Source organism: Bos indicus, chromosome 14 (genome assembly GCF_029378745.1).
Source record: "Bos indicus isolate NIAB-ARS_2022 breed Sahiwal x Tharparkar chromosome 14, NIAB-ARS_B.indTharparkar_mat_pri_1.0, whole genome shotgun sequence".
Taxonomy (NCBI): Eukaryota; Metazoa; Chordata; class Mammalia; order Artiodactyla; family Bovidae; genus Bos; species Bos indicus.
The window spans coordinates 64,930,672-64,958,000 of NC_091773.1; the positions used below are offsets into that span (position 1 = coordinate 64,930,672).

At 37.3% G+C, this 27,329-nt stretch overlaps 1 protein-coding gene across 16 annotated transcripts in view; it reads right to left on the minus strand.

The window, feature by feature from the left end:
- VPS13B (vacuolar protein sorting 13 homolog B) overlaps positions 1-27,329 on the minus strand; it is an 807,303-nt gene that overhangs the window by 167,205 nt on the left and 612,769 nt on the right. For 13 of the 16 annotated variants that reach the window (XM_070803099.1, XM_070803104.1, XM_070803105.1 and 10 more), the window contains 2 exons: positions 17,007-17,402; positions 5,409-5,450 (listed from right to left, as the gene is read on the minus strand). In XM_070803099.1, coding sequence (XP_070659200.1) covers positions 5,409-5,450; positions 17,007-17,402 — 438 coding nt within the window. The remainder of the gene's footprint in view (positions 1-5,408; positions 5,451-17,006; positions 17,403-27,329) is intronic. The other 3 variants (XM_070803101.1, XM_070803103.1, XM_070803100.1) reach the window with 2 other exon arrangements.

The window sequence follows — 27,329 nt, forward strand, 5'->3', positions numbered from 1 at the left end:
TTATTCACATTCCTAACAAAGCAATATTTGCCAAAACATTATGACTTTTTCCATGTGTGAGCATTTTAAGTTTTATGAGTAGAGACATTTTCATTAAACTGTGCAAGTTTTTCAAACAACTACATTAAGAATGAGAACAGCTGCTTCATTTGTCTATTGTTAACATGATGGGAGAGGGCAATTTTCTGTGATTTCTTAGAGTAACAGAGTACAGTATATTACTTTGCTAGACACTCAAGTTTTTGACTGGCCCATGTTAAAATTCAAAACAATCAAAATATATAACATGTGTTTTCTAAAAAATTTAGTTTAATCCAAACTTCACACATCATAACCACTTGAAGTTTACAAAGTTTTAAAAACAGATAGTGGCAGGTTAGATTTATGGGAAAAACTATATGCTATAGTTCAAAGTAAATATATCCAGAAAAGGAATACACTTTAAAATGGAGCTTTTCTTTTGAACTTAACTAGAAGTGTAGATCAAAACCTTTTCATAAAACCAATGGCACACTTTAAGATATTTGGATGAAAAGTCAGAGTGGTGGGTTAACTTTCCCCTAAGGAGTCCATATTCTGAATTGTCATTGTGAATATTGAATTTCACCAGACCACATTTGTAATGTCTATGGCTTATTTTTCTAATGATATTTGATCCTTAAAAGAGATGAAAGATTAAAAAACACCTTAGACCCACAGTATACATGTTTCAAAGTACAATACCCACATTGGCTTTTTTAATTCTGTGGAGACTTGAAAACTGCATATATGTTGTATGTTCCTACTTTAGAAATAAGACACACCATGCAACTTCTAATCTTCCACGGAAGACAATCATATTCACAAGAATGTTAGGGTTAAAGACTTTTGTTAAAAATCGTGACAGTGGAAATCAATTTCTTAAATTTGTTCATCAAATGTATTGTGGCAATAAGACTTCTGTTTCACTTACATAATTTTCTATACTTCGCTTAAAAAAAATAGAACAGTAAATTAAAAAATTCAGAACAGGCCCTTGAATACACAAGAATCAACAATCATCTTTATTAACAGAGAGATAGAATGACTTCTGATTTACCTGCATTATATTTCCTAAAATATTTAATTCTCAACAGTAAGTACTTGCTAAATGAAACATATCAATTTCTTATTCAGAAATTTGTCATAATGGGATTATAAAGGTAGGGCTTAATTGAGTACAATCATCTAGCAAATGAGCATTAAAGGAATGTCAGAATTACAATACCCATTATTCTCAAATATGAATACATTGATCTTCATACTACCCTACAATGAAATATCCCATTATCTGGTGGAGAATTCCATGGACAGAGGAGCCTGGCAGACTACAGTCCAGGGGGTCATCACAAAGAGTCGGACACAACTGAGCAACTAACAACAACAATCTTAATGTGAATGCTCTATTGGTCCCTCACACAGGAAGTGTTAAAGGTCTTCTAGGTTTTTAAATCTTAGTCTTTATCATTCTTATCAGGCACCCGGATTGGATAAATCTGGGGCCCACTTTGAGGGCTCACTCTTAGATATGTTTCTAACACTTATCAATTTCTATATCACTCTATTCTTCTAAAGTCCTTCTTCTGATCCAGGATCCAATCTAGAATCCTTAGTTTTCTTTAATTAGTGACAGATCCTCTAGTTTTTTTTTGTCTTTCATGACCTTGATTCTCTTAAACAGTCCAGGCCATTATCTTGCAGAATATCTCTCAATTTGGATTTACCTGGTGTTTTCTCATTAGAATGAGGTTATGCATTTTTGGCAAGAATACAAGAGAAGTGATATCTTTCTCAGCGCATCATAGTGGAGCGATACTGATGTTTTACTACCTGCTGGTAATATTATTCTTCATAACATAGCTAAAGTGGTGTCTATCAGGTTTCACCACTGTTGTTTTTCCATATGTAAATAATAATTATCTTGTGGAGAGGTATCTGGAGATTATCCATGTATCCTCTTTTACATCAAACTTTCAGTCACTAAGTTAGTAGCATTCATCAATGGTGCTTGCTTGCAACAGTTATCACTGTGGGGTCTGGTAATGTTAATCTTCAATTTCTCTTATTCTTCTACATTTATTAGCTAATTCCCTGGTGGCTTAGATGGTAAAGCGTCTGCCTACAATGCGGGAGACCCAGGTTCAATCCCTGGGTCGGGAACATCTCCTGGAGAAGGAAATAGCAACCCACTCCAGTACTCTTGCCTGAAAATCCCATGGACAGAGAAGCCAGGTAGGCTACAATCCATGGGGTCGCAAAGAGTCAGACACAACTGAGCGACTTCACTTTCACTTTCATTCTACAGTAAAAAGAGCTGTCCCTTCTATCCTCTTTATTAGTTCAATTATTTATTTATACCAGTATGGATTCATGAATATCAATTTTATGAGCACTAATCTAATACTTTCATTATTTTACTTTGTTGCTTAAATTTTTGGCCATTGGGAATCCCTTCAAGTTGATTCCCATGTCATTCTGATATATCCCTATCATTTTTTGATAACTTCTTTATTTTCTGGCCACAAGATGTTTCAGGCTCAATAGTATTTTTTTCCCCATCCCATCTCTAGCATTAGTCATTTCTGCAGAGTTTTGATTTCTTTTGCTAAAGAACGGTAGCTAGAAACCAAAATCTGGGTGGTAGGTACGCTCATTGCTGCTAAGGTGTCACTGCTCCTAGAGCCTCTCAGCAGAGTGGGCTAAGAAGTATATGTATGTTTACTGCACATGTATACACACCATCAATATTTCTGTATCAGTAAATACATTAAATGAATTCATACTGATACCTCTAGTTCTAATCCAAAACCACAGAATTTGGTTTCTAGCCTATTCTCTCTTTTTTTAACTCTTTATTTTGTATTAGCGTGTAGTCAATTACAAACAATGTTGTGATGGTTTCACGTGAACAGCAACGGGACTCAGTCATACATATACATGTATCCATTTTCCCTCAAACAGCCAGGGTGCCACATAAAATTGAGCAGAGGTCCTGTGCTATTCAGTACATCCTTGTCGGTTATCCACTTTAAATGCATAGTCCCTTTTTTAATTTGTAATCTCTTCCTATGATAGTGAGAAACCTGCAGAGTACTCCTTCAGATGTACTCATTTCTAATCATCCCCAAAACATCACTTGGAGAGAGTGGTCAAAATTAAAGCAAAAGAACTAAGACAGACATAAAGGACAACTTTATTAAAGCAAAGGTAATCATCTACCAAAAAAAAAAAAGACTATCAAAAGGAAGGGCTGATGTTTATCCCTGAAAGTCTAAGAACGGGCTTGACAACATTTTGTCTGGAGCATACAGATGAATATTGCCTTTCTCACTCTCTCTACAGCACTTTTCATTTATACAAAGATATTTGTAAGTACATAAAATTTTCTTTGTAGAAGTAACTTCATACATATATACAGAATTTGAACCTTACTAGTTATTTCTAATATGTAGCAATGATCTCAAAATACTGATACTATACTGTCTAAATTAGTTTCTGTGGTTTTGCCTTAAAAAAAGAGTAGAACTGGAATGACAAAATTTACTATGTATTCCTCAGAAAGTGCCTACCTCTTCTCAAAGAACGCAGTGTTGGTGGAAGGTTTTTCTTAATTCCCTAACATTACACAACTAGAAGTATTTATTGCTAGAGTGAGGAGGGGATGTAAGAAAAAATTCTAGACTTGCATTTTTACATTAAAAAAATCGAAATGTTGACAGCCTTTGTGTTACTGTGTATGCTGCTGAACACATGAACATTTTCCTACTGTCATACAAATTCTATTCTTTTTTGCTCAGGTAGAGAGAACAAGACACCTAGAATTCCTGGGCAAGTAAAGATAAAGGTAGGGACTGAGATCTTGGGAAAATGGCCCAGATATAGTGAATGAACGGCCAGGCAAACATCTGGGAACCTGAAACAGGAAGAAAGGGGGATCAGACTCAGGAGCACACTGAGGAAGGAGGGAAGAGACACACTACGACTGAAATTCAAGAGACTGTGCAGTTGAGTCAGGTGCTGACCCAGCTGCAGCTATATTTTAGCAATGGCAGAATTTGATAACTGGTTTTCTACAAAGTAGACTCGTAGGGCTAGGAACCTGCTGAACTTTCTAGATTTTCAGCTTTGAGTCTCACTGGAGTTTGATCTGGTTCAAGAATGAACATGAGATTTAATGAAAAACAGTGAGGCTCAGCTGGTAAAGAATCTGCCTGCAACACAGCAGAAAAGGGAGATGTGGGTTCAATCCCTGGGTTGGGAAGATCCCCTGGAGGAGGAAATGGCAACCCGCATGTGTGCACGCACACACACACACACACACAGTGAGGCACAATACTTTGGGGAAAGAAACCGTTTCTCTTGCTTTCTGGTTTTGAAGTCAAGAAAATGAAGGCTGCTGGCAGCCACCTTGTGCAGGATATTTCAGTGAACTTCTTTACTATCATGGCTTTAAGGATAATTTCTTAGGACATTATCCATAACTATGCCTCATTTCTTAAATAAGTGCTACTCCCATGCTTCTAACTTGTCTATAGAGAATTTGGATATCCTGGAAAACTTCTAACTTGATATTTATGCAGGTATGTATTTGTCATTGAACCAAAATTTACTGGTTATCTACCATACAGTGGGGTATACACAAAGATAAAGTGAATGATTTGCCATTCTCTTTTACATCACAAGATATTGCCATTTGTTAGCCTCAAGCCTCAATTTGTCAGCTTCAAGTTCTGAGATCTCATTGAGAGGGGAAAAAAAAAGACAATCAACAATATGTATAATATTGACTCCGTTAAGCAAGGGAACTGTTGAAAAACACAAATACTTCCCTATTATCATACAAATACTTTGTTTTTGCTTTTTATTCATTTTATCTGCTGTCTGTTCTTTCACTCTAAATCAAATATGTAATTGAACACCTTTTTTGTAAGGCCCTGTTATTTTCTTTCCCTCTTCATTTCCCCTCCCTCTATTCTTACTTTTTCTAATCCTTTACAGTCTGTACATACATACGTACTGAGTCATTTCAGTCATGTCTGACTCTTTGCTACCCTATGGACTGCAGCCTGCCAGGCTCCTCTGTGCATGGGATTCTGCAGGCAAGAATACTGGAGTGGGTGGCCATGTCCTCCTCCAGGGGATCTTCTTGACTGAGGGATTGAACCTGCATCTCTTAATTCTCCTGCATTGGCAGGTGGGTTCTTTACCAGGAGCACCACCTGGGAAGGCCCTCCAGCCTATTTCTCAAGTCCACCAGCACTGATCATGAGTTTGAACTCACAGAGGATACTGAGAATTAAGACGCTAATGTTGACAGTGAGGATGTAGGAACAGGCATTGCCTAAAGGCGTTATGCAAACACATGACCTGTAGACATAAATGTGCCCTACCTGGTCCCTTCTGTCTCCTTTCTTCTCTTTCATGTCTTACACCTACAAGGAAATTAGGTGTGGTTTACTCTTGAAACTTAAGCAAGTAATTTAACTTATCCCCACGTGCCTACCTATCCACTACACCTGCTACACACACCAAAGCTGTGGCTTTGCTCCTCGATGAGGAGATCCAGTTACTTGTGGGATCACAGAAAGGTTAACCCACAAGTACCGTTTTTTAAGTTTAAAATAGAGCCTCCATTTCCTTCTGAACATTTCCTGCTACATTTTTAAAAAGCTACAATAAAATAAGAGAAAAATATATTAGTTCAAGTGGTTTTAATCTTAGTGTAAATGACCAGTAATAAGAGATTATGGTGATCACTTCATAAGAAAGAGTGGTGATAAATTTCACAGAGTCATTTGTAAATGCTAAACCAAAGTTCACACTTTTACCACAAAATATGAAAATAATCCCTGGGACTCAAGACAGGGTTATTAATTCTCCTTTCCCCTTTCTTTTACTCTGTGAGAAGCTGGCCTATGGGACATCATCCCTTCCTTTTTGTTTTCTTTGTTTTTTTCCATCAGGAAACATACTAAATACCTTTCTTGGGATGAAATGAATCTTATTTTATATTATCACCACACATATAAACCCAAAGCCACAAAGAATACTCAGAGTTCATTTAAGATGGATACTTATCCATTCAAAATCTGGAATAAATGGCAACAGAAAGTGAGTTAAAGGCATGTGTTAATCTTCTTCCTAATGGACTAATGCAAGGTGGGACAAAATGACTACAAGTAAAAATAATAAACAAACAAACAAACCCACCAAACTTCTTAGCATTGAAACACTGGAAAAAGTTGAATAAATGTGGAAGTTTTACCACTCCCCTGCACCTGTGTGCGTGTTCACATACAGCAAATATGACAAGATGCTAACATTTGTTCTAGCTCAAGAGTATATAGGCTTTTGATGTGTTATCTTTACATTTTCCATACTTTTAATTTTCCCGTAAATTTCCAAAAATAATGAGAAAAGAAAATAAAGAAATATGCTGCAAAATTATAAGATTTAGAATGATCATAAAATTTAAAAGCATGAATATTTTAAAAAACATGGATATTGTTAAAGCTATTTATGCAATCACTGATCAGGTCATTTTGTAAAATTTAATTTTGAAATAATTCCAGGCTTTCAGCAAAATTGATGTCTTTCATTTAGTTTCCCTTACTGTTAACAACTCACATAAACTATAGTACTATTCTCAAAAGCCAAAAAATTAATATTGATACAACACTACTAATAAACCTTATATAAATTTCACCAGTTTCTCCCTTCATGTCCTGTTCTTGTCCCAGGATACAACCCAGGATCCTGTCTTGCTTTCTGCAACTGTGGGATCAGGTCATTTTTGACCAAACATATCCCCTCTTCTCTCTACCTCCTTACATTCAATAGAATACTTCTCTGCCTGACTCTTCCACTGGCCTTGTCCAAAGATCTGTATTTATATATTTAATTTCAGTTGTAGCAAACTAATGGCAGATACTTAATTAAAGTAAATGAGGTGTATCAACACGGAGAAGTTAATTTCAGAACCAACTGGTGTGATAAACAGAAATAATCTTGGTTTGTTTGCATATTGACATACTTTTTCATTGAATGTAAAAATTCAGTTCAAGGAACAAATAGTTTCCTGACCTTTAAAATACTCCTTCAGAAGACTAATAAATGCAAACCACTTGCTTTGGAGAATGTTTACAAAATGCTGCCAGCCCTACATCGTCAATCTCTGCTAGATCTTTAGCAAGGCGCCTACTATCTACATGCTGACTGTGCAAAGTGCGGTCTACATCAGGCTTCTGTACATCAACAGAAAGAGTACTCAGTGATGACATGTGCTAGCAAAGCATATCCAGGTATTTTTATCCAGCTGGAAATAATCTACGGTTACTAGAAAATCAGCAAGCATTGTTAGATACATCCAGAAGTCAATTTGCATAATAGTGAAGCACGAGGATTACTCAGAAAGTGAGAAAGGAAAAATTTTTTAAGTGATTAGATGACTAGGAAAAAAATTCTGTAAGTCTGGTCCACGAAAGAAGATGATTAGAAATCTTTTCATTTCTAGTTCCTTCAACTAATTATGTTGAAGCATAAAAAAAAAAAAAAACAAAAAAAAACCGGCACTTGAGAATTTTTTTTTTTTTGGCTGCACCATGTGACATCTTAGTTCCCTGACCAGGGATCAAACCTGTGCACCCTGCAGTGGAAACACGGAGTCTTAACCACTGGACTGCCAGGGAAATCCTTGCACTTGGGTATTCTAACCATGAAAATAGCTGGTTTTTCCCCTCTTGATCAGAATAGGTAAGTGGTTCAGATCTTATTTAATTACATCCTATTTTGTAATATGCCTACATCTGTAACTGTTATTAAAGTTGTAATATAGGACAAGATTAAGGTATGAAACAAAATATAGCAAAACTGTTAAGAGAACTACATGGACACCACTGTTTAAGCTGCAGGGATGTTCTTCCCAACAAAGTTACTAAAAAGTCTAGCTCTCAAAATGAAAGTCCGGTTGGCTAGTCGACCTGCTAACACATATCCCTTCTCTGAAGCACCTGATGGTTTCCCATTGGTGAGATTTCCAGGAACTCTCATCTAGGCCTCATCAATAAGTAAAAGCTGGAACTTCTAGTCTAATCCAAACGTATTCTCTGGACATGAAAAAATGATAAGCAGCAGGAAAAGATTTTATTTATTTTTTCACATAAAGAAAGGCAGAAAGGCTATTTATACTTAGCCTGGGAAAGGCTACCCACTCTAGTATTTTGGCCTGGAGAATTCCATGGACTTTATTTATAGTCCATGGGGTTGCAAAGAATCGGACATGACTTTGACCTTCACTTGTCTGGAAAAGGTATTTTTTTGAGAAATGTTTTAGAACTCTTGGATCCTAGAAAAACTAAACTGAACATACCAAAGGAAAATGCTGGATACGCTTTGCCCCTTTCTTCCCCTCCAATCTGCCACCATGCTTGCTGTTTTTACAGTGGTGTCAGTTTGTTAGGGAAGTAAAACTTCACTGGATCATGTAGCTTTACTTAAAAAAAAGCAGACTAAGAAATCTGTGCATACTGGAAAGTGTGTAACAACCTGCTTATAGAGGAAAGAATAACTGTAAATATATACTTTGAAAGTTTCTTAGATGAACACAGTAGCTAGTTAACTTAATGAGGAAACTGCTGGTGGATTAATTTTTTTTAAGTCAGTCACATGAATAGAAAAACTGGTATCAAAACACTGTTGAAAACAAAATGGCTTCCTAAGCAATTCACTGCAATGGCTTAGAAACCGATATTCATCTACGTGATCCAGGTTTTTAAAGACTGGTTTAATAGAAACCAGAAGCTAGGAGATGTGTTATCACTCCCCGTGCACCCTGGAGAACCCCTGGACAAATCACTTAATCTCGGCATCCTTAAGTAAGGGAGTTCAGACTAGCTCAATGGGCCTCAACCGAGGGTTCTCTGATACGCAAGGAATTCCATATAGTAATGCTGGTCCATGAGGGATGTTCAGTATTTCAAAAATCCTCAAAGAAACTTAAATGAATTTGTTGGAGACAGGACTGAGATATACTAAGTTTTTTGGTTACAGCCATATCAACTCGGTACAGTCAAGTTAGCTATTTTATCCTAAATACAGCATGTGTGGATGATGGAGCTGGATAAAAAGTGTTCCTGATAAAGGAGAGGATGATCTCTCAGACAGTTTTCAGCTCTAAAATTAAATGCTCTACGACCTCAGCATTCATGGGGTATGACTGAAGTGAAGGGTCATGGGAGAGTGAAGGGGAGGAAGATACAAAAACACAAATATTTATTGAGGAATTTAATAAATTTGTGCCAAGGAATGTGTGGAGTACTGTGTGTACATTATCTCACTTAATCCGCTCAACAGCCCTGTGGATTAAGTGTTTTTGCCTTTATTTTGGAAATGAGCTGTGTTGTAACTTTTACCAGGATCAACTGCCAGCAAGTAGCAGGGCTGGGATTAAGACTGTCTGCCTCTTTCCAGCACCATGTTGCTTTATAAAAACTACTGCTGTTAGCTAGCTCTTAGTAATTTCATTTTTCCAACTGGTAACAGGGTTGGCAATAAATGCTTTTTCCTGTCCCCTCTCTCTTGCTTGGTCTCGGTACCTTAGGCCAACATAGCCTACAGGTCCAGGGGCCCAGCCAGAGAGCAAAAGAACATCTAAGATGTGTCTTCAGTCACTCATCGCTGGCAGGGTTGCTATGCCAAAAACTTTCCTAGCAAATAGCCTTCTGGCTTATGTGGATGAGAAGGCAATTTGCTGTGACCACAGGCAAAACTAAATACTGTCACAAATTCAGTGGAGTGGGAGAAGAGTAACTTCTAACCCTCTTCTTTCCCCACAGTTCCAGTGCTATGGGCGACAATAATTCTGGTCCATTTCACCTAATACTAACTTATAAGGTGCCACTGTTAGGATGCAAAGGAAACATTATTAAGAAAGAGATGTCTAGTATCTAATTACTAGGACCGGAAACTTTCTTCTCCAATAGCATTTGCACAGTGAGATATCCTTCTGTTAATTAACAGAATTTTTGTTGTCTCAAACACCCTTTTCCCTCCTGTCCAAGAAACAGTGTTTTAATATGTGTATATGAGAAATTTTTATTAGTTGTCCCCTTTACTCCCTCAAATATATCTAAATCTAGAAGAATGGTTCTTTATCATATCTTTGTTAAAGCTAGGAGAAGAAATAAAAAGCAGTGTTTTTTTTAAAAAGTATTTTTTTTCCTATAGTACATAAGACGCACAAAGTTTAGTGCGATGGGACACACTTCTAAAATACATAACCCGAGGCCAACAGTTTTCTAGAATCTAGATTAAGTTTGGGATTTAACTAAAAACAATAGGGAGGAAGACTACAACCTGAAGACAAGATCTGAAGGTGAACCTACTTGGAAGAGTATAATAACTACGCCAGATTTCTCATTAGAAGGGAGCAGAGCCTTACGAAGACTCCACATTCCCCAAGCAAACCGTATTTACACAATTAACAATTCTTTTGTTGAAAAAAAAAAGGCTTTCCTTATTGCACGCGGACACATGTGGGCTGTGTAAAAATATAAGAGATGTGTAACCCACGGTAAACACAAAGTAATGATCTTAAACAGGCCAAATCCTTGAACTCGTCATTAATAAATGTCTCTCCTGCATTCAGCTACCCGGGCTGCTGGGAGCCTGTTTTCTTCAAGTACTTCAAACACGGAAATCCAGGAACATTTATTATTTTAATCCATTACAGGCAGTGCTTGATTTAACTTTATTGGTTGTGGTGGTGGTAGTGGTTATAAGTGGGGGTATAGCAATGTTCTTTTACACATCATTTCAAAAGGGCTTAATTATATTTTATAGTTTGGGCCAGGAATTCTGCTTGTTTTTTTTGTCTAACAAGGTTCAAATGGAGTTCAGGTCGGTGATTAATCAGAAGAAAAAGTCGGAGATGGCTATCTGTCTGAGATGAGCTCATCTCCGTCTATGAAAGGCTGGGCAGGTACATGGTGTTCGCTGCGCCACAGCCCATGAGCATGCTCAGACATCTGAAGATGGCTGCTCATGGGACGAATTTTACTTTTCAGGCAGCCTGGAAATGAACACATCAGAAATCTCACCCAGTGGTTTTCTTCTAAATTTCTGAAGTTACTATCCTAAGGTATTTAAAGGCTTCCCATTAAAATCCAAAGCAGTAAACTTAGTAACCTCACAGCACTAAAAAAAGTGTACCTGAATAACAAAAATCACGCGACAATAAAAAAAAGAAACACATAAACCCTTTAGCAGAAAAATTTTAAATATTCCAAATGAAAGATGTCAACTTCATATAATTTGGTTAAGCAAAATAAAAAAATATGACCATAGAAATATGCCTGAACATCATATATCTACTAGTAAGTTTTTTTTTTAATATCATGAGGGGGTGAAAAAAGATAATTTCTAAGATAGCAGTACTAACATTATTTATTATTGTCCAAAATTCTATCTAATCATATATTATTGATAACAATTACAGCCAAGAGAATAAAATCTGTATGTTGGGATTTCTTTTCCATTGCATATAATTTCTAAGAGAGAGGACAAAAAAACTACTCACCAAGAGACTTAGGCATTTACCTTTTTTATTTCCCACTGTATTAGAGGAAAAAATAATGGGACATTATTTGGAAAAAAAAGTTATGAGAACTTTACTTTTTCCACATATTTCCCATTCAATTTTTAGAACATCCTATGGGTTTGTGAATGTCTCAGTAGGTGACCATTATGCACAGAAAAATCATCATTGAAAAAAAATCAGTAATTCACAGGTAATTTAAGAGCAAAAAAAGGAGGACAGGCCAGTTCATCAGTAGCAACTTTGAACCTTGTTATAAAGTAATAGGAGGGAATCTGACCAGGATTAATAGTGGTCCTCAGTGCTGGGATGAGGGGTGTCAGGTTTCACAGACTCTAGGCCATCTGTTCTGCCTGCCTACATTTTACTTCTGCAAAACCATAAACGTACCTCTACCTCAGGGACTATAGAGAGGCATTAGAATTCTTCTGCTTTTCATTATCACAAGATTCAGTAACTCATTTCATTGTCAAGATAATCCCCTTTTACTCTTTCTTTTGCGCTTGCTGGGTATGCCAAAATGACAAATAAAACCCCAGATGTTACAGACCCAATGAGGTCTCCACCTTTCCTTGAGTGTTGGGTTTAAGCTACTTGAGACACGGTGTCAAATATGACAGGACCCTGATGCCCACACCCAATATTCATTAAGGTTTGTTAGTGATTTGTATAGCTGTCTACAAGCTGTACTTCCACTTCAATCCTCAGTGGCTGTTTAAAAGTTAAGTGTGTCCTCTGGCTTTAACTGTTGAAGAATTCATTTCCTATTGTTCAGGCATTGGAAAAAGATGCTATTTCTTTCTAAAAGTAACAAAAATCTTTGGGGTGTTGTAAATGGCTTGTTATTGCAATATATTATTTTAGGTAGTCATATTTAATTTAATGTTTTATTTCCCCTCAGGCTTACTTGCATTTCTGCAGCATCCACTGGCTATGACAACGCCTTAGGAGATTGTCCTCAGGAGAGTCAGTTGACTCTGGAATGAAAAGCTGGAGCTCCGCTCTGTATCAATTAATGACCTAGTTTCACTTTTCAGGACATGAAAAGGAGCTTTAGTTCTTTACATTTTTATTGGTCCTGAATGCAGTGAACATGAGAAGAGGCATTTGTATCCGTGAAGAATAATGTGGTTATGCTTGCTTGCTTTCTACTTTTTGTTTATACACAAAGATAAGTACATATGGATGACAGAGGCTGGGGTAGTGAAAGTTATTTAAACCACAGTTCTTTGACTAGGAATTCAACTTATTGCTTTCTGCATGGATGAAAGTCCCCTAAGTCCCTATGGAAAGGGGATTTTTGCAATTTTTCCTTGATTCGGACTAACATGCCAGCCAAGATGGCCTCACTCAGGCTCTTCCCCAGCCCTCTGTGCCACCTAACTTGTTCATACCCTATTCTCCCTTTTCCTCGTCTACAGGGAGCTTGCTAATAGACATGCCCCTAAGAAAGAGCAAGGCAGCTTAAAGCCCAGCTATTTCACAGCCTGAATTGTGTACCCTTGTTTGCCGAAATCTAAGAAGTGCCGCCCTAATAGAGCCATAATTTACTCTGACAAGGAGAGCTAAAGTCTGCAGCTCACTCTCCACCCTGCCTGTGCAAAGTTCTATACTGTTGGTTCGGAATTTATAGCTATATACTTAAGGTTTCTCCAAAACGCCATACTTCAAACAGCAAAAAAGACGAGATGTGTGTGTGTGTATGGGGCGGAGGGTGGGGTGGGGGAGGCGGGTTGTTATATTTTTTTAAGAAGAACATACTACAGAATGGGCCAGATTTAATGGACAGTAAAAGAAATGTCTGCCTTAAAATGTTTCAGGAAATAAGATAAAAATTTAAAACAAGATTAATTTCGTTATCAATAACATAATCATAGAAAATTTTGCAGCATTATACACAATCATAGAAATTTTGGGGATTATACACCAATTTAAAAAAATACAAGCATTACATCTTGTATGTAAAGTTCTAAAATCAGAACTTTAGGGCCATTTTACCAAAGACACATGGGAGAATATAAGTATTCTAGCAGAAATATGAGTTGGGTTATTATAAGTCACTGCTACACTAGCATCTGTAGAATGGAATTTTAAAAAACCCACGTCCCTTGAAACTCGGATAGTTTAGGGCCACGGAATAGTACAGAAAGCTAAGAAGAACTCACAGACTTTCTTTTAAAGTGGAAAATATTTAACCATTTCATTCTGTTTCAAATGATGAAAACATTTCAGAGAATAATCTGTACATATTTTGTTGTAAAAACCAGTAAATGAACATAAAAGCATTTCAGATTTAAATGTACTGAGAATGTCGTGGGGGAGAACATTAACTTTTCTCTCTCATTCTGTTATTATTTCCTTTCTGCACACACTTCCCATAAGCTTATGACGGTTTAGATGATTAAAAAAAATATAATCATCAGGCAAACTCAAATATTTTTTGTACTTTTCACAAGTGAAGAAACATGCCTACGACACATTCCCAATTGTGTTTCTCTAAATATTACTTAGAATGTAAGATTCCTCTAGCATTACAAATCTATTTCAGCTCCTAAATTAAAACTCATCTGGAAAGGACTGTTTTACCCTGTTTATATAACATTGTCACATAAAGAGTGTTAAAAAAAATATTTCACTAAAAATAGCTTGCGTAAGTTAGGGATTAGAGTAGTTTCTGCTGCTATAATTGTTCCTTTGTAGTTTTTTCCATGATGTTTTTGCACAGTGTTTTTGACTGTGTTTATTAAAGTCAGCACATCAAAAAGGATCAAAGAGAAAGTGAGTGAGAACCAAAGAAACCCCAAGTGTGCTGTCTCATTGGGGAGTTATGCAGATTCGCATAAACAAGTGCAAATTGTTGAGGTTTTAATGAAAATTTTCTACAATTATTTTATCTTAAGTCATTCTATACAATAACATCTGTACAGCAGATGGCTATGCTGTACCAAGGCAATGCTCCTTTTTCTTTCTCTGTTTAATAGTACATCTGAGATGACTACTTTTGTCACTGTGCTCAATTTGGTTCAGCAAATAATTTGAAAAGTGCAGCTGCTGCAGATGGTCACAATAGTTATATAAACTGTAAAATCAAAGACACAGTTAAGTATTTCTGTATTAGATTCAAACTATAAAAATCTGACATTAACTCCATTGGGCTCAAAGATACACTATTAAAACTTTTGGTTGCATACAGAACGATGTCACTGGAAAATACAAAAAGAAATACGACTACTGGTAGGACATTTTTTTTTGGCTGGAAAATACTTTTTACAACTTACCAAAAATAAACCTTGAATATATATTTGCATATATTTCATCCAAGTTGCAAAGCATGAATTTTTAAGATAGGTAAATATACAATTAAATGAATGTTCAGAGCTTAAATTATATTTCACTTCTTAAAAATTTTCCTTGGTAGAAAATCAATGTCTGAAAAATACATAGTAATCTCTTAATTATAATTTCCTAGAAATCAACCTACAACAATAACTTGAGCTTTCAATCTCACTTCATTTAATCATAATTTATTATTATTTTGCCAACTTTGTTTTCTTTTTTTTTTCGAGCATGCCATCACATTAAGCAGAAATGTAGATAAAACAGATTTGGTGTTTGTTACACTCATTCTAAAACTATTTCTATCCATATTAATTAAATGGCTAACTTCAATCTGATTGATTTGTTGATGCAAGTAACTACTTAAGAACATTTGCTGCACACTACAGATTATAGTTATATAAAGTATTTCTTAGTCAAGGGTATAGTTTCTACTGCATTTAACTAGATTTAAGAGTTATAACTATAAAAAGAATGGGGTACTAAAGGGAAAAACAAGTTACACAACCAGAATGCATCTACTACTTTGAAAAGGTCAGTGAGAAGATTTTAATTATATTTTAGAGAAACTTACTGAGAACAGACACTACTGAATATGAATAGCAAATGAATGAAACAAGAAATGAGGATGACTGAGCACAGTATATATTAAATGCTTTCATTCTACTTCAGTCCTAACCTTTCCTTGCTATGATTCAGGGACAACTGGAAAGATGTGGGAATGGTCCCAGTGTGGTCTGGATTGTAATTTATTTGTGGATAAATCAGACATTGCAGCCTTCAGTGCTTCATAGTCTTTCATTTACCATGGACCTTACATTTTTCATTTCTAACTTTTAAGACAATAAAAAAATACAGTGCTTTTAAGCTGGCTTGGTCACAAATACTTCTGGTAAGAAAGAAATAAATCATTTATTTTTTGGCCTAAAATTCATACTTCTCAACTACAAAACTGCTTCTTTATCTCGTCAACTACTGTGCCCAAACTGACTATACAATTAGTCCCAGCTGCCACTTTTTAGTAAGCAACTGAGTTGCATACAGTTTCAGGATTTACTTTATCCCCTATACTACCCCTCTAGCCCCACTTCTTCCCTCCAAATAAAAGTGGAAAAAATGTTTTCCTTTTGCTACTTTTACTTTCAGAGCAGAGTTTCTGGCTTCAGTGCACTGAACTTTAACAGTAGCAGTTTCTGTAATTGAAAATGGTTATTCCCCACTTTTACCTTGTTTTTCCTCTTCCTCTCCTCACATTCCTTCTACCTACTCTTTTTGATTCAGTGTGAAAAAGCACCAAACAATGTAGGCATGGTAACAAAAGAGGACAATGTAGATGTCACTGCCCATTAATTTCTCACCTCTCCACTCGTCAAGGACATTCAGTTGCCAGGTCCAGGCTCCTTTGCTCAGCTAGGCACTGAAGCAGGGCCTTTCCTTGCAGGTGTTGCTGTCTGAGAATCTTCAGTGGCACTGTCTCTGCAAAGTTGAACCTTGGCTTCTATTACTTTTGGTGTAGCATTTCTGCCACCAGAGCAATTTTTTTTTTTTTTAATAAATTGTTACCAATGACTTAATGGAGCACATCGGAATCACCTGTAGGGTTTGTTGGAAGACGTATTTCTGGGCGCCATGCCCAGAATTTCTGATTCAGTAGGTCAGTAGAGTCAGAATTTGCGTTTCTAACAAGCTCCCAGATGCTGCTGGTTCCGAGACTACACTTTGAAAGCTACTACTTGGATGGTTTGCAAAACCTGATGCTTACTCTGTTCTTCCACTACAGCTATGTTAGGTAAAAAGAAATTTGGGAATGAACAGTTTTAAAGAAGTCTGTAGGAACACGCCTGAAGAGGTAGACAAGAACACTTTGGGGCATAAAATACTTAGGCTTAAATAATTTGTTGTAGCACTTTCTTTAAAATAAGGCAAGAAACCAGAAATGTACCCATCTCTAATGGTTCTTGAAACTTTTTGCCCCTACATAACACAAACCTTCAACATTATGCAGTTTTAGATGTTAACAAGTCATTGACATCTCTCTTGCCCCTTTACTGTGACTTACCAGGTACTTTCTGCGCTGCTTTGACATTAAGGCTTCCACTGAGGGTGGATAAAGATGCCAACAGGCATGGTTTATTAGGATGGGGGACAGTTTCCATGGAGACCACAATCTGAGTAGTATGAACAGAAATTTTTTGAAAGCAGGAAATCGTTCTCCATATGTTTTCTTGAAATGGAATCTTTTGTGCTCCATCACCATGAACTTTAAGCTTGGATAACTTCCCACGGTAACATTTGGAGGCTGGAAGTGCATCCTTACTCAGCACAGTGTCTGACGGTGCTGAGGACGCTTTGCTGTCTACATTTTTTATCTTCTTCAAAAAATGGTTTATTTGATCCAACTTGGTAAAACTCAGGTTTGCTTTCAAAGGCTTTGATATATCCAAGTTGATGTCTGCTGTAGAAGTGAAAAGGGTAAGAAAATTACTGAAGCTCTCTTATTGCAAATAAGCCTTTACTTCCCTGTCAAACTCCTATTTCAGTTTCCCGACACCTGTACTGTGGACTCATTAGGATGCCAAGATGTTATAATTCTTTTACTTACCACCTATTCTTTCCATGTAGTTACTTGAAGGAACACTTTTCCTGCACTCCTCTCTTGCCTACATTCCTGTTCCAATCATGTGACTGTCTGTTCCTAAAGACTGAAGGCCACACATGGACATCTACCCTCTACCCTCTACTTGGAGGCAAAGTTGAGCAGCCTTTCCAGTTTGTTACTGGACTGACATTCTTCCTTCTGGGGTTAAAAGGACCTGCCTTAGTACCCAGCACAATGTTTGACACAAATACTGGTATTAACAAATAATCTGTCCAACTGATTAACTGAAGTAGCCTCCCCACCACTGTCTGATAAAGTATATACACAAAAACGTTTGTTTCTCCTCTTCAACCCGCTAAAACCCAGAAAAGTCCCTACATCTTTCCCTGTATTCTGTGTTGAACAAGTTTCAAATATCTCATCCAATGTAACCTGGGTAGACTGAGATCTCTTAAACTCCATTTTACATGTATCACACACCAGATGTCGTCCTTATCTGTCACTTAATCACCTGACATTAAGACGTTTCTGTTTTTGCATTCTCGCTTCCGTTTCTGTCATCAATAAGATGTAAGACTATACGGGTCGTGAGAGCAGAGTATGGCACCCATCTTTATACCCAGTGCCTGGCACAGTGCGTTTCTCATATGTATGTGTTCAGTAAATGGCTGAGTTTAACTGAACCTAATTAAGTATTCTTTTCACTGGAGCCTGATATAATACAAGACATAATCATAGATGAAGCTAGGAATAGCAAATTATCAAGCAGACAAAGCTCATATTCTGTTTTCAACAGGAGGACCTCTGTTCATCTTCTTCAGATTTCAGCACCTTAGAGTTTCCTCCTGGCTACCCAGGCTTGCTCCGGGTACCATTCCTCTTGTGTGTCTTTCCTTGGGTTTCTTTAATCAGACTAAGCAAAATTCTGAGAGAACTGCTTCTAGCTAACTGTCCACTGGAAAGGGTCAGACAGTTGAGTCAACCTTCTGCAATATTAAAATATTCTCTGTTCCCTATATTTATTTAAGCAGGAAAAAAACACCCTAATTTAAAGAAATTATTTTTTAACATCTTTATTGACATATTAACTCACATATACATACAATTTACCTATTTAAAGTGTACAATTCAATAGTTCTTATTATACTCACAAGATTGTGTACTAATCACTACTATCTAATTCCAGAACATTATCACCACCAATGGGGGAAGAAATTCCCATGCCGTTTAGCAGTCCCTACTCGTTCCCCACTTCCAACCCTCAGGCAACCAATAAGCTAATTTCTATCTCTATAGATTGCCTATTCTGGACATTTCATATAAACTGAATCACATAAAATCCTGCTTTTTGTGTCTGGTTTCTTTCAGTTAACATAATAAAAATTTTTAAGGTTCATTTGTGTTGAATCATATGTCATCAGTACATCATTCCTTTTTTTATGACTAACTAATACTCCGTCATGTGGATATACTGTAGTATACTGCTTATTCATTATCAGTTTGTGGACATTTGGGTTGTTTCTACTTTTTGGTTATTAATGAATAATATTTCTGGGGCTTCCCAAGTAGTGCTAGTGGTAAAGAGCCCGCCTGCTAATGCAGGTAGACCGACATAAGAGACACAGGTTCGATCCCTGGGTGGAGAAGATCCCCTGGAGTAGGGCACGAGAACCCACTCCAGTGGAGAATCCAATGGACAGAGGAGCCTGGTGGGCTCCAGTCCATAGGGTCACACAGAGTCAGACACGACTGAAGTGACTTAGCACACACGGATAATACTGCTATGAATGTTAATATGCAAATTTTTATATGAATGTTTTCAATTCTTTAAGGTATCTACCTAGAAGTGAAATTGCTGGGTTATATTTGATTACGGCAATCCTAGTGGGTGTGAAGTGGTATCCCATTGTGATTTTGATTTGTATTTTCTTAATGATTAATGTGGAGAAGGCAATGGCACCCCACTCCAGTACTCTTGCCTGGAAAATCCCATGGACGGAGGAGCCTGGTGGGCTGCAGTCCATGGGGTCGCTAAGAGTCAGACACGACTGAACGACTTCACTTTCACTTTTCACTTGCATGCATTGGAGTAGGAAATGGCAACCCACTCCAGTGTTCTTGCCTGGAGAATCCCAGGGACGGGGGAGCCTGGTAGGCTACCGTCTACGGGGTCACACAGTCGGACACGACCGAAGTGACTTAGCATAGCAATGATTAATGATGTTGAGCATTTTTTCATATGCTTATTGGTGATGTGTATATATTCTTAGAAAAATGTCTATCACCTTTGTTCATTTTTAAATTGGGTTTTTTGTCTTCTTCTTATTAAATAGTATGAGTCTTTTACATTGATAAATTCCAGATACAAGTTCCTATCAGATATAGGATTTGCAAATATTTTCTCCCATTCTGTGAATTGTCTTTTCAATTTCTGTGATTGTGTCATTTGCAGCACAAAAGATTTTAATTTTTGTGAAGTCCAACAGATTATTCTGCTTGAGCTTCTGGTGACATCAAAAAATCATTGCTTTATCCAAGGTGATAAAGATTCAGTTACGCTTTCTTTTACAAGTTGTATAGTTTTACCTTCTTACATTTAGGTCTATGCTGCTGCTGCTGCTAAGTTGCTTCAGTTGTGTCCGACTCTGTGCGACTCCATAGACAGCAGCCCACCAGGCTCCCCCGTCCCTGGGATTCTCCAGGAAAGAATACTGGAGTGGGTTGCCATTTCCTTCTCCAATTTAGGTCTATAATTACTCTCAAATTAACTTTTGTGTTTTGTGTGAGGTAGGGGTTCAACTTAAATTTTTTTTTGCATAGGGAAATCCAGTTATACCAGCATCATTTTTGAAAGGCATTATTTTTGACTTGCAGAACAGGTTGGTGGGCAAAATATTTTAGGGTACTGCATGATTCAAATGACTCATACATTGTCCTGCTCTGCCTGCAAAGTTTTTTATGTGGGCTTCTACATTTTGTGACCTCGCAGAAAATAATACCACCTTTTACCACAATGAAAAAAATGAGCAATCTTAACAGATGATAGCAGCAACAGAAAAACTAAACAAAGCCAAAGTGGAAAGAAGACTCAGATACTGGGGCCAGAAGCTATCTGCTTTTGCCTGGATTTATGAGATTTAAACTAAGGGTCAGAAGTAGCCATAAAAACAATTCACTGACCTACTCAGGAGTTTGCCCAAATATCTACCTAATCAACTGCTGAGCCTAAGGGATCCACTTTCCCTGACTGTAGATTGGCAAAACATCCATAGAATGGTATGCATGAGAGCTGCTGAGTGCTATCTCAACATGGATTCTTGTATCTCAGATATGGTGGTCCCAGGGGCACAAGAAAAAACAAGAAAACCCAAACTATTTATCTTTGGTTATTTGCGTAACTTGTCCTTTTAGACTCTTTGAGTCATTTCTTCCCGAAAAACCTTTCTTGATCACTGTGGCGGACTGAGAGGCCTCTCATTCATTGCTTCCAGAATATCCTGATTGTGTCATCATCAGATATCTATTTATTTTTATAGCTACTGCTTAGAGTCCAGATAACTATGAGCTCCTGAAAAATAAGGGCTGTTCTACATCTTAATATTCTGAGTGCCTAGGTGGTGCTAGTGGTAAAGAACCCACCTGCCAGTGCAGGAGATGTAAAAGATGCGGGTTCAATCCCTGGGTAGGGAAGATTGCCTGGAGGAGGGCACATGGCAACCCACTCCAGTATTTTTGCCTGGAAAATCCCATGGACAGAGGAGCCTGGCAGGCTATAGTCCACGGGGTCACACAGAATTGGACATGACTGAAGTGACTTAGCATGCATGCACAAGTACCAAATGGATATTTAATGATGTAATGAAGGGGGAAAAAAAAAGGAATGGATTTTTTCTTCCTACTTAACTCCCACAGGCTCATCAAGTCAATTCATCCAGAACAATCCATCACATCCTCTCATTGTTGGTTCTTCTTGTTGTTTAGTCACTAAATTGTGTCCAACTCTTTTGTGACCCACTGGACGACAGCCCGCCAGGCTTCTCTGTCCATGGGAATTCCTCTCACACATGCTATGTTCTCTGTCTCATTTAATAACTCTAATCTACCAACTGGCTCAAATAAAAAAATCTGACTTTTTGACTCATTTCATTCCCTCTTTTCCTGGTCCAAATCTACTCAATGATTAAGTTCTGTCAATTTTATTTCCAAAATAATTGCCTGAATCCAATCTCTTTCTCTCCAGCATTCCAACCACTCCCCATTTTTTCCCCTTCATGCCTTTGATATTCTTCAGCTAATATAAAGCCTCCTAAAGGTTTCTCTGTCTAGACCGATTCCTGTTAATCCAGGCTACGGAGTAATTTACAAATGATTTGTTTCAAATGTGATCCTGACTGGTTTACTATTGCTTAAAACTGTGTAATGGCTTTTACTTATGGGATAGAAGATGAAGCTCCTTAGAATGGAAAAAAAAGATCCTGCCTTTTCTTATCCACAGCCATTGCCTGCCTCAAATATTAAAGCTCCAGAAATATCAATGAGTTTACAGAGCCCACATCCCCCAGCCCGTGCGATGTCATACCATTAGGCCTTTGATCACATCGCTCCTTGGTCTAATGTACCTTTTCTTTGCCTAATGCCTAATCTCCAGGAAAATGCTCAACATTTTCTCCAAGTTGTTCCACAAAGCTGGTCCTACATAAGTATCTTTTGTGAGATTATGTCTCCCACCAATAGAGAAGATCCTTGAGTATACATTTTTCATCTTTAATACCTAGTGTTGGGCCTCAAACTCAGCATGAAGCATTTATTTGGTCACTTCGTGTTGGAGCACGCCAGAACTCTCTAATCTGGTTCTGTGGGAGGCAGAATTCTGAAGATGACCCCCTTCTGTCAAGATTCCTATCCCCTGGTTATTGACTCAAACACTAAGCCAGGTACTGCTGTGCTGGAAGGGATTTTATAGGTGTGATAAACATTCCAGGTAAATTGAATTTAAGCCCAAGATTACCTGGTGGGCTGATCTATTACTCGAGCCTCTTACAAAGTACAAGGAAGAGGCAGAAGGGGAAGTCAAGAGAGATTTGAAATGGGTCTATGATCTGTCATTGCTAGTTTGAGGATAGTAGGGATCATGTGAGAAGAAAAGGGTGCCCTAGAGGTGAGGGATGGTGGCACTGGGCACCACTAACAAGGAATTAGGGACCTGAGTCCTACCACCACAGGAAGTGGATTATACAACAGATGCAATGAGTTTGGAAGTGGAATCTTCCACAGAGCTTCTAGATTAGAGCCCAGCCGAACTGACATCTTGATTTTGGTTTTGTAAGATTCTGAGCAGAGAATACAGCTAAATTCAAATGGACTTCTGACCTAGAGGATTGAGACAATAAGTTTGCGTTGCCATAAGCCACTGTATTTGTGGTAATTTGTAATTCATCAATAGAAAACCAATACAAATTCCATATGCTAATATGGAGTATTTCCAGTTTCTAATGTGATTATAAATTAAGTTTCAAGGCCTAGGAATGTTTGCCCTAGTTTCTTTTACCTTTTCCCTCCAAAGCAAAAAATTCTAATATAGTTTGCTTTTTCTCTTTGTTAGTTGCCAACTCCTTTTCTTTAAATATTATTTCAGGGTTCCAGGAAAGATGGAACTATAACATCTGGAGATATTACAGCTTAAAAAAAAAAAACCTACAAAGAGCAGCTATTTGAAGACTCTGAAAAGTAAATCGTAACAGGTAGATTGGCGAAGATGACTAAATTTCAAAATACCACCAAAATGGTTTGTTTTTTCTGGCAATATTCTATAGTCTGGGGCAGCCAAAAACCTGAAGGTGGGCATCAGGTGTGGATAGAGGGAGTAGTCAGAAAAAGCCTCTATTTCTGGCTTCAGTAATGGGAAGGGAATTCCTAATGCCCGTAGGGACTATGAAGATCCCTCATTTTTTTCTTCTTATTCTTGTACCACAGAAAATAGGAGACCATATATATACTTAAATCCATTTTATGAACCTACCATTACTGATACCAAAACCAGACAAAGATAACAAAAGACAACTACAGACTAGTATAGTATCCTTTAATTTCCCAAAGCAGTATCAAGAACAGTCCACATACATCATCATTAGGAATTAGAACAGTACAAATAAAAGTGACAATGAGATATCTACTAGAATGGTTAAAATACAAAAAAAAACACTGACAATATAAGCTGCTGGAGATGATACGGAACTGGTGGGACCCTCATACATTGCTGGCGTAATGTCAAATGATACAGGCAATTTGGAAACATTTTAGTAGTTTCTTGTGTGTGTGTGTGTGTTATTCACTCAGTCGTGTCCACCTTTTAGTGACCCCCATGTATAGCACCCTGCCAAGCTCCTCTGTCCATGGAATTCTCCAGGCAAGAATACTGGAGTGGGTAGCCATTCCCCTCTCCAGGCAATCTTCCTGACCCTGGGATCAAACTTAGGTCTTCTGTACTGCAGGCAGATTCTTTACTGTCTGAGCCACCAGAGAAGCCCCTTCTTAAGACTTATATGACCCACCAATTCCAAGCCTAGGTATTTATCATAGAGGAATGAAACTTATAATCACATAACTACTTGTACACAAATGTTTAAAGTAGCTATATTCATAATCACCAAAATTGGAAACAACTTCTATGCCCTTCAATGGATGAATTCTTATATGGCACATCTATAAAATGGAACACTACTCAGCAATGAAAAGGAATGTACTACTGACAGATGCAACAAATCTCAAGGATAGATGTGACTTAAAGAAGCTAGTCTGAAAAGGTTACATGCTGTATGATTAGATTTGTATGACATTCTCAAAAAGACAAGACAAATAAAAATCCTAAAGTGACGGACAGCAGTAATTATCAGAGATTGGGGCTTAGGGGCGGAGAAGGCAATGGCACCCCACTCCAGCACTCCTGCCTGGCAAATCCCATGGACGGAGGAGCCTGGAAGACTGCAGTCCATGGGGTCCGCCAAGAGTCGGACACGACTGAGCGACTTCACTTTCTCTTTGCACTTTCATGCTTTGGAGAAGGAAATGGCAACCCACTCCAGTGTTCTTGCCTGGAGAATCCCAGGGACAGGGGAGCCTGGTGGGTTGCTGTCTATGGGGTCGCACAGAGTTGGACACGACTGAAGTGACTTAGCAGCAGCAGTAGCAGGGCTTAGGGGCAAGTGTGATTACAAAGGACTACCATGAGAATTTAAGGTGGCAGAACTGTTCTGTATCTTGACTGTGGTAGTGGTTACATGAATCTATTCATGTATTAGAATTCACAGAACTATGTACCAATGAAGGACATTTTAATTTTTTTCTCTTTTATTTAAAAAATAAAAAAGAAACAAAATTCTTTCAATGACTTTGTCATATGCATGACAGGACAGTTTTTTCCACCCCCTTTACTTTTTACCCTCACATGTAAAGGGCTGGACTGTGTGTGCCCTTATGTCTAGGGGAGGCCCACTTTAGACCTAAGTGTTAACCACCTGTGTACTGGGCCAGTTTTTCAGGTTTACTTTCCATTCTCCATGGCCCTTCCAACAGTGTAGTAGAACACCTACACTAACACCTTTAATGGTGAGATCAGGGTGCCCTTTCTGCAGAAGGTGAAAAAGACACAATGCTACTCCTAAATGTTACAGAAGCCATAGGATAATTTCTAATCTTACTGACACCAAATACTGTGGCACATGAAAATTAGAGGCTTTAATTAAATAGCGAGACTAGAATCAGTTAAACCAGTAAAACTGAAAAGCACAGGTCAGTTTGGCACCATCTCAAGTAGTTTCATTAGGAAAGAGAATATAGTCCTTCCTAGGTCATGGCTCATATTACAAAATAAGTTTTAAAAGAAGGTTCTTTTTTATCAGTAGAAGTCAAATGCTGATAATTCAGAAAAATAAATGTGTATTAAAAGCTAGAAGCTAAATGTGTATAAAAAGCTAATCATATTTGTGAATTTCAACTATGAATCTATTTGAGTTACATTATCAACCTTATTCTACCAAATATGAACTTTAAAAAGTTTAAAAATCAGAAAGATCAATTTCCCAAAGCAACATCAATAATAGCTCACAATATTTATTCAGTACAAGTTTAACAGCTCAAAATGGGTTAAACTTTTTGCGCTGTCTCCTGCATCTTCTGCACTGCAGGCGGATTCTTTATCACTGAGCCACGGGAGAAGCTACATACAAAGCAGTCTACGCACAAAGCACAAGACAAGTGTTATGTTAACTTTTTGTAAGAGACGACTAGATATTGAAAAGATTTAAATAATTTCCATTTTAGATGGTTTCTGTATGTCTGTCTGCATACAGTGCAACCTTTATGCATGGTTGCCCTCCGCTGGCCCACAAAGTCCCCCACTCTCAGCCCCCCAGAGCTGGAGTGTTGAACCACATTCTTTGCAAAACAAGCCTGTTCTATGTATAAACAGAGGAACTAGGGCAGTCCATTGGACAAGTCAGACAATACTGCAGGTCAAGAGCCCCCAAAGCAGAGCTTACAATGAAGCTATTCCTTTCAAAGTACCAGGTCCACGAAGAGATCTGTAGCATGTACCAGAGTGAGAAACACCACAAATGCAACAGCACTCTTTACTGCTTATGAAGTCCATCAACATGTGTGACTCCTTCAACTAAAATCACAAGCTCACTGTCACATCTGATAATTAAACAAATGTGTAGTGTTATTTCTATTTCCTAGTATAGAATTAGACTTTGACATCCTTTAACTAGTCAGGTACTTTTGGGGGTAGAAAATTACTGTCATTATTATAAATATTTGTAGTTTCATAATGGTAGGAAAACTTATTTTTATAAATGGGAAAACTATGCAAAAAATCTGGTATTTTAAATAAAAAATTGAACAATGATTTTCTCATCTTTTATACTTTTAAAAAATGATGAAAAACATTATCTTCACTATTAAGATGAAAACATTAAAGAAATGGACTATAAAAGTTTTACTCAAAAGACACAGTTGTAACTATATAAAATGATGATTTACAAGAACTGGAAATATAACTAGATAAAGAACCAGGCATAGACTGTTAATGTGAATTTTATTCCACATTTATCCAATTATTATCAGATTCTTGTTTTAAAGGGTTTAGAATTTTTTTTCTAATCCTCAATGAACTTTAATAAATGGATTATTTTCAATGTTTAGATTTTAAAAATGTGTAGTAATAGTGAATTTCCCAGCTGAGTCATCCATTTTTCTGCCAGATCTAATTTCTCACCATCTCCAGAACACATTCTATATCTTTAAGTTACCAAGTAAACCCATGCCTGTCAATTATTAGACCTTAATTACCCTTCAAAACTTTCCTAAAGCTACCAGGAAACAGAATGATGGAATGATTATTGAGTTAAAAGGAGATTAGACAAATACAAATAAATTATACTTATTTTATGCTTCCATCACCCTAGGAGATGACTTAATAGGGAAAGGAAAAGAATCATATTGTAATAATGAAATCAGAGAGGGAATTCAAGCCCCAGAGGTGATTCCCCTAAGTTTATGTTAAAGCACACCTTGTGGGGGAGCAAACACCAACTGGAAAAGTTTCCTGAAAACTGTTCCAGCTATTTTCTCATTTAAAATGTTCCAACTTTACTTGACCCATTAGTCATCATATTACTTACATTTATGATGTATTTTGAAATCTATTACCCAAAACCCAATGGATTCAATATGGCTTGTTATACCCAAATCATAACATTTATGAAAGAAAAAATTCTTTGTTAA